This window comes from Vicia villosa, linkage group LG6 (genome assembly GCF_029867415.1).
Source record: "Vicia villosa cultivar HV-30 ecotype Madison, WI linkage group LG6, Vvil1.0, whole genome shotgun sequence".
Taxonomy (NCBI): domain Eukaryota; kingdom Viridiplantae; phylum Streptophyta; class Magnoliopsida; order Fabales; family Fabaceae; genus Vicia; species Vicia villosa.
In genome coordinates this window covers 122869826-122883309 of record NC_081185.1, presented here as the reverse complement: position 1 = coordinate 122883309, position 13484 = coordinate 122869826, and the positions used below count along the sequence as shown (strand labels likewise).

At 34.6% G+C, this 13484-nt stretch overlaps 1 protein-coding gene across 1 annotated transcript; it reads left to right on the top strand.

Annotated features, from left to right (window-relative positions):
- Nucleotides 1-2053: 2053 nt before the first annotated feature.
- LOC131614568 (uncharacterized) lies at nucleotides 2054-8504 on the top strand. Its single transcript, XM_058886136.1, has 6 exons — nucleotides 2054-2094; nucleotides 5896-6040; nucleotides 6089-6238; nucleotides 6295-6495; nucleotides 7532-7974; nucleotides 8060-8504. Exons 1-6 carry the CDS (start codon nucleotides 2054-2056, stop codon nucleotides 8502-8504), a joined length of 1425 nt encoding a protein of 474 aa, XP_058742119.1.
- The last annotated feature ends 4980 nt before the right edge of the window (nucleotides 8505-13484 follow it).

Genomic DNA, 13484 nt, shown 5'->3' with positions numbered 1-13484 from the left:
ATAAATATTGGGGAACTTCGTATCACCTATGCCATTTAGAACCTTGGTGATTTCATCTTCACTAACAGGGACAATTAAACTTTAACTTCTTCCATGCTCAATTGAGCACCTTCATAACATTCTGATGCAAATGAAGCACAGGTTTTCTAAATTTCCTCAACACATGTTGCAGCCATTTTAACTTTTCCCACAGAACATACATATGTTTTCCCTCTATTGGTTCCTCCCAACTCCTAGTAACATTTTCTTCATGCCCATCCATTTCTACAACATAGATTATGAACTTGAAATAAGACTTCTTGCATTTAACCATGTTCTACTTTGTCACATACGAAAGAGCATGATCAGATAGACTTGGGGGAAGAATTTTGAGAATACTATCTATATGGTTTTGAAACCACTCTACATTACACAAAAGCCTATCAATTATAGAATAAATGGTTCCTTCAGTATGCTTATTGGACCAGGTGTAATAATCACCCATGTTGTCCATCTCATTAAGCCTAACGTATCAATCATTGTAGTAAATGTTGATGGCATGTCCAAAAAAGACAGCTTTTGGAAATTTGGAGATTTTATCTTAATGATATTGGCTTTGAAAAAAAAACAGCTTTTGGTGGACTTCCAAAAAATACTTGTAATATTTTGGCTCATATCTCCTAAATGAAGCATTTTTGGCCTTTCTCTATGAGAGACAAAGTTGTAGAGAATTGAATATCCTTCAAAATAAGATTTCGTTGGAAAATTTATGATGAGCCATATGAAAGTTATGGCTGGTCAAAGTTTAGTTGACTTTTAGTTAAAAACCCTAATTTAGAAACTTTGAGTTTTGTTGATTTCTGAACTTTCCTTGATGAATCATGATCAACCCTTGATCAAATGATGAATATAACTTCAAAATGTTGATTTTGACCAAAAATCAAGAGTTTTGACTGTATGTTGACCACATTTGACTTTTAACCTAGCATAGTCGACTATTGATCATTTGGGCATTTGACTGAGCAATCTTGTATTGTGAGGCTTGAAACTTTGTATGAGAATACTTTGATGCACCTGGGATAGCATGGAGTCCACTTGAGGTATCAGAAGTCCCATTTCCCTGAAAAGAAACAAAACCATGGTTAGAGACTCATTGCTTAGGAGAAAAATAGGTGTGCTCAATATTTGTGTGGCCTTGAGCAGCTGGAGATCATATGAGTCTGAGGAGACTGCTTGAGCCAAAATATCTTGAAATATGGAGGGAAAATTTTTGGGTATGACACACCAGAACCAAAGAAACGGTAGGAGCAGAATTATCTTTTCCTCCAACACATTTTCCTTTTTTCTTGAAAACACCCAGCTTCCTCCTTTTAGAGTTAAATAGAAAATGATTCAAAGAACCAGCAGAAGAAATGGGACATTTGCGGTTCCTGCATTTCCGAGTCTTCGGGGATATACCGTTGCAGCTCCTACCTCGTAACATCTGAATAGAAGACGCTTTCCCGTTATTGGTCCTACCGTCCACTACTGCTACATAAACACAAGCAGGTCCTTTTGCCATAGCAGAGTCAAACGAATCAGGAACAAGAGAGGTCTCCGAACACGCCTCATTACCAAAAACATCCACGCTTCTAGACAAAACATAAGCAAACTCCTTCGTGTTCATGGTGAGTTATTGATGGAGAAGGTTTCAGATTAGAAGATAGAGGAGTGAATTACGTGAACGGTGTAGAATGAAAATTGATGCATGAGTATTTTATAATTTTTGTCGGACATAAGTATAATAGCACTTATAGAAAACACTAACAAAGCAGCATTCCTATAATAGCGTTTTATCAAAAAGTTCTAGTAAAGCCCTTTATTAATTTTAAATTTTTTTATCAACGCAAACTCTATAATAACGCGGGACTAAAAACTGTTATTATAGGTCTTTCTGTCAATTTTTTAATAGCACTTTACTAAAAAGCGCTATTGAATTGAAGTGGTGATATTAAAAGATAAAATTCTAGTAGTGAGCATCTATAACATATGTGGAGCATGCGAAATTGTTGAATGCATATTATCAACGACCCCAATGGAAGAAGTAAAACTGTCAAAATGGGCTAGTCCATATAGGTCGGTCCACCAGGCCCGATAAATCATAGGGCTTGGGACTTAAAATTAGAGCTCATATTTTTCAGAGCCTTTTTAGCCCAGCCCTGAAAACCCCGCTACCCATTAGGGCTAGCCCATATGGGTCGTGGCACTAGTACAAAAACGTTAATTTACACCCTTTTTTATTAAATTTACACCCGTTTTTTTAAATAAAAAACGGGTGTATATCCACCGGGTGAGAAATGTCTAACAAATTTACACCCGTTTAAAATCGAGTGTAAATACATGCTATGTTACACCCTTTTTTTATTAAAAATCGGATGCAAATACGTTCTTAATTACACCATTTTTTAATAAAAATCGGGTGTAAATATGTTCTTAATTACACCTTATTTTTATTAAAAATCGGGTGTAAATACATTCTTAATAACACCTTATTTTATTAAAAATCGGGTGTAAATATGTTCTTAATTATACCCTATTTTATTAAAAATCAGGAGTAAATACGTTCTTAATTACACCCTATTTTATTAAAAATCGAGTGTAAATACATTTTTAATTACACCTTGTTTTATTAAAATTGGGTGTAAATACGTTCTTAATTACACCCTATTTTATTTAAAATTGGGTGTAAATACGTTCTTAATTACACCTTATTTTAATAAAAATCGTGTGTAAATACGTTCTTAGCTACACCCTATTTTAATAAAAATCGGGTGTAAATACGTTCTTAGCTACACCCTTTTTAAATATAATTTACACTGTTTATGATTAACAAGTTATATTATATTTAGTTATCACATTTAATCATATCTTTGTATTTCATATACTAAGAAGTAATAAAAAATTAAAAACTTTCAAAATTAATAAAGTTAAACAATGAAAATAAGACATTGGAAACCAAGTTCACCACAAGTGTATTGGGACCGAAGTTTAACACACCAAAGATTACAATATAAAGAGTAAACAACGGCATACACTATCTTAAACTTCAATAAGTTACAACATCTTTTGCCTATACCAGACATTCTAATGAAATTTTGACAACTACAATTCTGGAGACAGGCTAATAGATAAATGGAATAAACTTGTACTAACTTTGCTTGCATATTCGGTGTATCTCTGGCCAAAGACTCAACCATCAAACCTCCTTCATATCTGCCTTTTGCTTATAATATAACAAACAAATAACTACAATGAATAGCAGACTCAGCGGTACTCGAAGCGCAAAGCAATATGTCATAAATAAAAGCTTTGTTAATGAATATATTGGATGGCGCACCCAGCGATAAGGTCCAAATTGCACAACTGAAGTTGGAACCACCACATTTTCTGAATACTTAGCAAGAGATAACATGGCATATAGTGAAACAGCAGAGTTGCAATAATCAAACCCCATATTCCAAGATTGCTCCACCCACATGATATGAGGCTAAGCTCTGGGCCTTGAAATGCTGCAAGTCTGAAATCCAAAAGTAAAATAAATATACAAATAAATAATTTAAATTGTAGTTTAATATATAAAATTTGATTATTTCTTTTTGTTATATTTCGTACCTTTCTTTTTTTAAAAATATATTAAACGTAAGTATTGGTGTATGTGTTTGACACAGAAATGGACTCAGTCACGTCTTTCATCAGAGGTTTCATTGCTACATAGTATATGACAGACGGCACTCTAATGTATATAGATGCATTGCTTATGACTTAAAAAATAGAGAGAATAAACAGTTAACAATAGAGAGAGATTAAAAAAAAATACTTGGTAGAATCCAACGGAGTTGAGCATGAGGCTAAAATTCATGCCAGTGATAAACATATTGACGACCATAGAGAACCAAAGAAGCTCCCACATAGAAACATGCTTTGATGTCGAGTAACCAATAGCATTGGACACTGTACCAACGAGAGTAGTAACAGTAAAATGGAATCCAGTTAACGTGCTCGCTGAAAATATAAAATCAACAATGAATAATATCAATCTAAAGATAAGATATCTAAGATCTAAATACAAAAAAGATAAAGAGAGAAGCTGACCAAAGCTGAAAACATAGCCATTGTTAGACATGAGTTGTTTATTGGCCATGATAATCCCGACGGAGATGACAATATTCATTGCCTATGCTACGCTAAACAACATTTCCCAGTGGCTGAACCTTCCGAAAAAGCTTTAACGCCATTGTTATTGGTTTTGGTACCTAAAAATAACACCAATATAGGCGGAGGCTGAAGGATAGAAAAACACTTAGAAAGGGCAGATTGAATAAGTGTGACTTCACAAACTTGGAAGATAAAAACAATGAACACAATTATTTTTATCCTGGTTCGTTGTTAACGAAACTACTCCAGTCCATCCCCTTAGAGTGATTTACCTCAACTGAGGATTTAATCCACTAATCCAACTGATTACAATGGTTATCCACATAGAAACCTTCTAAGTCTTCTAGAGTATACAGATCACAACTTGATCACTCTAGAAATTCTTCTAGAGTCTACAGATCACAACTTGATCATTCTAGATACCTTTTACAAACAATGTAAAATAATGTTTACAAGAGTATAGACTGCTTCTAATAAATCTGTAATCACAACAGTGATATTTATCTTAAGTTCTAAGCTTAACACTCACTAAATATTACAAGAGTTTGTGAGGTTGAAGATGAAGTTCGTGAGCTTTGATTTTGACAGCATTTCAGTATTTTTCACAAGTGTTCTACTTTGCTTCTGATCAGAACTTCTATTTTTAGGCGTTGAGAGGAAATGACCGTTGGGAGCATTTAATGCTTTGCGTGAATAGTACAGCGTTGCATTTAATGTTTCACACTTTTGTCAACTACCTCGAGCCTTGCTTTTCCAGCTTTTACTGACTTTGCCTTTTGTAGCTTCTAACGTTCCTTTTGTCAGTCAGAGATTAGACGTTTCAGCCTTTCATCTTGTAATTTCTTCTGGACTCATATTTTGTATGAAACAAACGTTTGAATATCAGAGTCAACAGCTTTGGTGCAGAGCATCTTCTTGTCTTCTGACTTTGAAGAGCTTTGAGCGTGATACCATTCAGAACTTCAGTGCTTCTGCTTCTGACTTTGTTTTTCTGATGCTTTCAGTTCATGTTCTGACTCTGCTTGACCATCTTCTGATGTCTTGCCAGAGCATGTTCTGATGAAGCCATCCAGAACCTTCTGAGTCAGTTGCTTCTGAGCGCTGATTTGTGCATACTGTTTATATATTTCCTGAAATGGAAAATGCAAAGGATTAGAGTACCACATTATCTTATACAAAATTCATATATAATGTTATCATCAAAACACAGAATATTGATCAGAACAAATCTTGTTCTAACAATCTCCCCCTTTTTGATGATGACAAAAACATATATAATTGATATGAATTTGTATTTAGAATATCAGATGAACAAAAACAATTACACAGATATAGCATAAGCATATAATTAGAGTGTGTGAATATGTCTCCCCCTGAGATTAACAATCTCCCCCTGAAATTAATACTAGAAGAATTTATAAATAAAAGACTTCCCTGAGTATTTTTCCATTTCAGTTGAGACTTTCACGTAAAAATAGAACTTCAGAATATTCAGAGCTTCTCTTCAGAGCTTCCATTGGACAGCTGCAGAGCTTTGAATTTCCTTTTGTAATCAATTGTATCAGAGCTTCCATTGGACAGCTGCAGAGCTTTGAATTTCCTTTTGTAATCGTCTGTTCCTCCCTTTAGGGAAGAACCAACTAAAGAAGGCTGAAGGTCTAATCACAACGCCATTACCAAAATTGTTACCCAAATCCTAAATGAGAACAATGTTACATCTAGGATCCTTGCTCCTGTGAATTCTGTGCTTCCTGAGTCAAATGTCATTGGGCATGTTAGTGACAATGCTGGCACCTATGTCCCAGCAAATAATGATAGGAATGCAAATGTTAATGAAGGCATTGATGATGTGAATATGAATGTGCATGTGAGTGAAAATAAAAGAAATGATGGAGTAAAAGTCACTGTTGGTCAGGATGATGTTAGTGTTGCTCACATTGAAATTCCTGGTGGTGTTGTGCACAATGAAGAGGCACCCAGCAATGTTTCTGCTGATAAGTGCATAAACCACACTAAAGATGGTCAAACTGAAGAAAAAGAACCAGAGAAGATTCAGGCTGACAAAGTAATCAACCTTGCTGATCTCTCTGATGATGACCTGGTTGCTTCTATCAATCCAAGCATAGCCAGAAGGCTAATGAGGAGGAAGGAAAGCAAGTTGTAGCTGAGGACTATCAAAAGAAAAGGGCAGTGGCTAAGCCCGCTTCTGTTGGACCTAAAAAACCATGGAGTAAAGTGGTGCCTAAGAAAAGAAAAGCCAGAAGCATTGCAGAGAATGAGTCAGATTCTGATGTTGTTGTGGATGTGTTAGCTAGAGATTTCGTTGGAAGAAAATATTCTTTGAAGAGTTAGAGTTTGAAGAAGGATGGTTACTGATGACCATTTCTGAGATTAAAAATGCCTACTGATGGCCATGTTTCGAGGATGTTGTTTAAGTTGAGGTGAAGATGATGAAGATTGAAGCTAGTTCGAAATAAATTGTCTCTAAGACTTAAACGTTTTTTACGAAACACAAAGAGTATTGAAGCTTGGCGCATTTCCGTAAGCATTCTCGGTTTTGATCATGTTGCCACGTATCGGAAGAGGATTCAGGCGGGAGGATTTGAATTTCGAAATAGTCTGTGTAACCGAACAAGGACAGATGGCATCCCAGGGATTCGAAGCGTATGCATGTGAGCAACGTGGCATCATATTAGTGTAGGACCGTTAGGGTCGAAATTAGTATAAATAAGGGTCTTAATGTTAGGATTCTGGGTGTTCATTTTGTACAAATCACTCACAAATTACTCAAGTATCAAGCGTTAAGAGAACGAGTTCGCTGAGAAATGTACGTATGACACCAGCACCATTTTAAATACTTTTGTATCTTTCTTTATTCAAGTATCTTTTCAATTCCTTTATCTTTTGTTTAACTTTCATTCGAAGCATTTTACATTTCTGCACTTTATATTCTTGCACTTTATATTTCTGCAATTTACACGCTTTCTATGTTTCATTGTCGAAGTTATATTAACATGTATAACAAGTGTTGTTTCACATGAGTAGTCATATGATCACATCGCAAACAAACTTTCGAAGCAAGAACAAACAAATATGAACCAAATCATATCAAAAGACAATTGTTTGACTATGTCCTAGGATCAATCTAGTCGATCCTGCGAGTAACCAAAGTATATTTTATAGTTTGGAAGACTATCGGTTGTTTACCGGAAATCATCGTAAACAGGATGTCAATGGCATTCATCCCAAGAAGAAGGTATCTACTAGCAAGCTTGCTGCTAGTGTCCCTGAAGTACCTATTGATAACATTTCCTTTCACTATCCCTCCAGTGTACTCAGATGGAAATTTGTCTATTAGAAAAGACTGGCCTTAGAGACAGAACTTGCTCAGAATGCTCTTGAGTATGAAGACATTATGCATCTTATTCATGAGGCTGGTCTGATGAAAACTGTGACTCAACTCTCTAAGTGTTATGAAGTTCTTGTGAAGGAGTTCATTGTGAACCTACATAAAGACTGTGGCAATAAGGAAACTAAGGAGTATTTAAAAGTGTTTGTCAGGGGAAAATGTGGTAACTTCTCTCCCACTGTGATCAACAAATTTCTGGAAAGGGCAAATGAAGCTCAACCAGAGCTGGAAGTGTCTGATAATCAAATGTGCAAAGAAATTACTGCTGGACAAGTAAAGACATGGCCTGTCAAAGGGAAACTAACTGCGAGCAAACTAAGTGTGAAGTATGATATACTTCACATGATTGGAGGTGCCAACTCAACGCAAGTCAACAATTTCTGCTATCCTAGGTAAATTCATCTTTGCTATTGGTACTAAGACCAAAGTTAATTATGGAACCTATATTTTTGAGCAAAATTTAAAGCATGCTGGTAGCTATAGTGTCAAAGGCCCCATTGCCTTCCCTTCCCTTATTTGTGGAATCATCTTAACTCAATTTCCCAATATTCTGAATGACAAAGATGATGTGTGCAAAAGAGCAAGTCCTTTACTCTTTCATCATAAGCTTTTTCAAGGAACACATGTTCATGATGTTGTCACAACATCAGCTGTACCATCCAAAGAGAGCACAATTATGAGTAAAGCTGCCATGATTTCAATGCTCAGAGAGACATGTAAGGAGCTGGAGTCCGGAAAATTGGCTCTTGAAAAATTGATCAGCTCCCTTGAATCGAATGAAGGAGTCAAGTCTGCAGATACTGATGTGGAGGAACAGGGTGGAGATAATGGTGGATCAGACAGTGATATTGATAAAGAAGCCGGTCCTGATGATGGCACTGATGAAAGTGTTGGACTCAGTAGCTCTGAGTCTGAAGACTGAAGCAGATGTGTATGGTGATCTTTCCTAGTGTGGTGTTTTGTTTTTTTTTTAAGAATGCTTTGGCAACATTTATGGTAAAAAGGGGGAGTAATGGTAAATGGTAATGTATTTTGTTGTGTTTTGTTTTGCTTGTCTTGGACAACTAATTTGTTTATTCGGAATGAAGCTTATGCTTATAAGTTAACTGGTATGTGTTGGTAAGCTGTTTTAATCTACTCCTGCTAGTTTATATGTGTGTCTGTTCTTTCTCTGTTGCAAAGAATCTCTGATGTCATGGCAACAAAATGTTTTAGCCAAAAATTTGGCAAAGGGGGAGATTGTAGATGTTTTAAATTGGCTGTATTTTGTGGTAAAACATTCCCGGTGTATGTGTGTGGAATTATGCAGGATTATATGTTTGAGCTAGTACAATTATTCAATGGATGTCATACTCGATGTCATGACATCTGTGTCTGACAGTAGTAGTTGTTACCTTTTAGTTGAGAGGTTTCCTTTTTATCTCAGGTATCTTTTTAGGAAACTATATATTGTGTGCTATTTGATTTGTGCTAAAATATCCCGAATTACAACTTATGTGAAAATCCTGATGATGTGAAATTTAGGTTAACATGGTTAACCCTAATGTTTGTATGGAAGGCCCATGGCCCAAGCCCTTCTGCCTGCTGACTATATAAAGACTGCAAATCCTACTTTCAGAGGCAAAGTTTTAAGCGTGAAAGATTATTAAACTCTCTGTGTTTCCACTGTGTGTGTGTTTTTTATGATCCAAACAATTATCATATTGATGATTGCTTTGGAGTAGTTTCTCTGTGTTTGTGTATTATGAAGAACTGTTGTTCTGTAGCTGTCTCTTGTGATCCAAGCAATTGTCCTTGATGATTGCGTTGGAATAGGTTGTGTGTGTTTGTTTTCACTCTAAGCTTTTAAGCACGAGTGTGTGTCTCTTGATTGAAGCTTTTAAGCAGATCAAGGTGTGTTTTTGAAGAGTGTCTTCTCTCAGTAATTGTTTATGTTTGTGTGTAATCACTGCTGTGATTGAGGGGGAGTGAGTGGAGATACTCAGGTCTAAGAATAGGTTGGAATTGCATTGGGTAGGTTTTAAGTGAGGAGTTGTAAACTAGGGAGTTTAACTCCGAATTAATTATGCTTATATTGCATTCCTTCCTTGGCTTGGTAGCCCCCAGAGTAGGTTGTTTGAATCGAACTGGGTAAACAATTCTACGTGTTCTTTATTATTTTTATGTTGTTCTGTTATAGTTATATGTGTTGTGTAATTTTGGATGTCATAACATCCAGTAAGACATCGAGCGTGTGTTATTAGAATTTTCACATACGAATGACATTTTATGGTGGTGTTTTAAATGATTTCAAAGCCAAAGATGTCTAGAGAGTTGTGCATAGACGATTGGTTTCTATAAGTTGAATTGAAGTATTTAGGAATTTGGAAGGGTTGTGTTGCATTTAAGTTCAAATCCAGTTTTCTTTTTTTGAACATTTAGGAATTAGGAAAGGTTGTGTTGCATTTAAAATCCATGAGGTTAAAAATGGTATGGAAATACTACACCATCACGGATTGGAATAAAAAATGGTACTTATATATATTAAAAACAAAAAAAAATGCATTTACATTAATAAAAGCTCATTTGATTGGAAAAAAAAATCTAGGGAGTGGATAATTCATATACCAATGCAACATGAGGGATACAAGTACTAGTAGATTTTTGTGTAGACTATTGTCCCATCATCTTTAGATTTCGATGGTCATCAGAGAAGTGGGTTCTAAACGTGAAGATACATTATCTTTCGGACGTGATGAGACATCCATCAACATCATAATCATGGAGTTGGTGTGGAATCAATCGGTTATATATATATATATATATATATATATATATATATATATATATATATATATATATATATATATATATATATATATATATATATATATATATATATATATATATATATATATATATATATATATATATATATATATATATATATATATATATATATATATATATATATATATATATATATATGAGGAGGGTTATATTTACTCCAAGAGTATATATATATATATATATATATATATATATATATATATATATATATATATATATATATATATATATATATATATATATATATATATATATATGAGGAGGGTTATATTTACTCCAAGAGTAAGTTATCAACACTTACTCCCTATCTTGACCATTAATTCTTCTCAATCTAATGGTTAAAATTAATGAGTACTGATTTTCTCTCTCCATATTTAATTACTCATTAATTTTAACCATTACATTGAAAATAATTAATGGTCAAGATGGGGAGTAAGTGTTATAACTAGGGGTGGCAAACGGGCATGCCCGCGCCCGTTTAGCCCGCCCCGCAAAAGCCCGCAAATAAACGGGGCGGGACGGGGCGGGCATAGTTGAAGATGCGGGCCTAAAACCTAGCCCCGCCCCGCAAAAAAATTAGGGCGGGGCGGGCAAAGCCCGCGGGCATTGCACCTTTTAAGCCTAAAAACATAAAAATTTATGAAAATGCACATGCCCGCAAAAGCCCGCGTTGAAAACGGGGCGGGGCGGGGCGGTCACATTAGAGGGTGAGGGCCTAAAACTTTGGCCCGCCCCGCACTAAAGTGCGGGTAAAACGGGCATGCCCAACGGACCGGGCCCGTTTTGCCACCCCTAGTTATAACTTACTTTTGGAGTAAATATAATCCTCCTCATATATATATATATATATATATATATATATATATATATATATATATATATATATATATATATATATATATATATATATATATGGAGAAGGTTTCAGTGATCATTCTCAATAGTAATAAATAAATATTACTTAATCATTCATTTAAAAGTTAAAACAACCAAGTTCATATCAATAGTTAACGATAAAGTTAAGAATTACAACAATGACAACAGAAATGAATTGAGAAACTTAAGAAGTTTTTTTTACAACAGTGACTTTCTTATTTGTATTTTGGAGATCTCTCTTGATTGATTCAAAGGTGGCATGTTGAACACCGTGGTCAGAACTTTAAGTAATGTATGAATCATTGGTAGAAATATTTGTTGGAAGTGCCCATATCCAGAAGATGCAACAATTGTCCCTATATGTGTAGTAAAATTTTCTAGGATTTTTCTTAGTTCCGGAAATCTTGAGAACTGCAACTCTATTACAAAAACATAGTAACTTTATGTATTGCAGTTGGCTTGGACCTCTCACGGAATTTCCACTGATATTTAAGAAACACATTTTTTGTGGAAGTTTTTTTAAATGAAAGATTATGGAGTATTTTTCTGGAACGAATGAATGATTAAAGATGGTGTAGTTATGTTTATTGAGTCATATTTAGTTATGGACAGATTTAATCTCCTACATTCAATTTATCCTACATTCACGAAGTGAAAATAATGATGACCGTTTGATCTGAATTGTGCGGATCATTAAAAACACTTTTAATTTATAAAAAAATTATGAAATTTAAATCAAAGTTGGTAGATCTTGATCGGGCGGTGTATGGTGAAAGCCAAAATTTATCTCATGCATCCAATTTATCCTACATTCGCGGTGTATGAACCATATAGTCTTGATCGACTATGAACCATACTGTCTTGATCGACTATGAACCAAATTGTATTAATCACTATGAACCATATTTTCTTGATCGACTATGAACCATCTTGTATTGGTCGATTATGAACCATATTGTCTTGATCGACTATGAACCATATTGTATTGATCGATTATGAACCATATTGTGTTGCTCCAATCTGAACCATACTGTATTGATCCACTATGAAGCATATTGTCTTGATTAACTATGAATCATAATATATTGATCGATTATGAACCATAATGTATTGGTCCACTATGAACCATATTGTATTGATCCACTATGAACCATATTGTCTTGATCCACTATCAACCATGTTGTATTGATCCACTCTGAACCATACTATATTGATCGACTATGAATCATACCATATTAATTGAATATGAACCATATTGTATTGATCGACTATGAACCATATCGTATTAAACGATTATGAACCATACTCTATTGATCCACGATGAACTAAATTGTATTGATCCACGATGAACCATGTTGTGTTCATCCATTGTGAACCATATTGTATTGATCCACTATAAACCATGTTGTGTTGATCCACTATATATGAACCATAATGTCTTGATCGACTAAAAACCATATTGAATTGATCGACTATGAAGAATATTGTATTGATCGATTAGGAACCATACATAGTGTATAAATCGACTATGAACCATATTGTATTGATCCACTATGAACCATATTGTATTGATCCACTGTGAACCATGTTGTGTTGATTCACTATGAACCATATTTTATTGATCTAATATGAACCATGTTGTATTGATTCCCTATGAACCATAATGTATTGATAGAATATGAACCATAATGTATTGGTCGACTATGAACCATACTGTATTTATCCACTGTGAACCATGTTGTGTTGATACCCTATGAACCATTTTGTATTGATAAACTAAGACCTATACATATTGTATTGATCTAATATAAACCATTATGTCTTGATCGAATATGAACCAAATTGTATTTGTAATACGGTGAACTGACTTTATCGAAATGTCGCGGTTAAGCATGAGTCGCCACCGACTTTTATTTATCCAAATTAACAGAAAGGCTAAAAGAACAGAAAAAACCTTTTAAATGAAAACTGAGTTCAGGGGGTAATTTATGCAAAGGGAAGGTGTAAGGCACCCTTTGCATCCATGGTTTTCCATGGGCTCTTAATTGCTTTTCTCTTTAGTTTTGAAACCAAAAGTTTAGAAATGTAGAAGAAGAAAAATAAGGACTTTAGCTCGTAAATGAGCGTAGCCTTATTGAAGTTTTTTTTTAAGAAAAAGTGTAATAAAAAGATTTTTAAACCAGAGCAAAGCAATTAG

Coding starts and splice junctions, on each gene's coding strand:
- LOC131614568 (XM_058886136.1), top strand. CDS start 2,054: ATGGAAGAAGTAAAACTGTCAAAATGGGCTAGTCCATATAG. Junction 6,239..6,294: donor AGAAGATTCAGGCTGACAAA/GTAATCAACCTT, acceptor TATCAATCCAAG/CATAGCCAGAAGGCTAATGA. Junction 6,496..7,531: donor ATGTGTTAGCTAGAGATTTC/GTTGGAAGAAAA, acceptor TTTGTCTATTAG/AAAAGACTGGCCTTAGAGAC.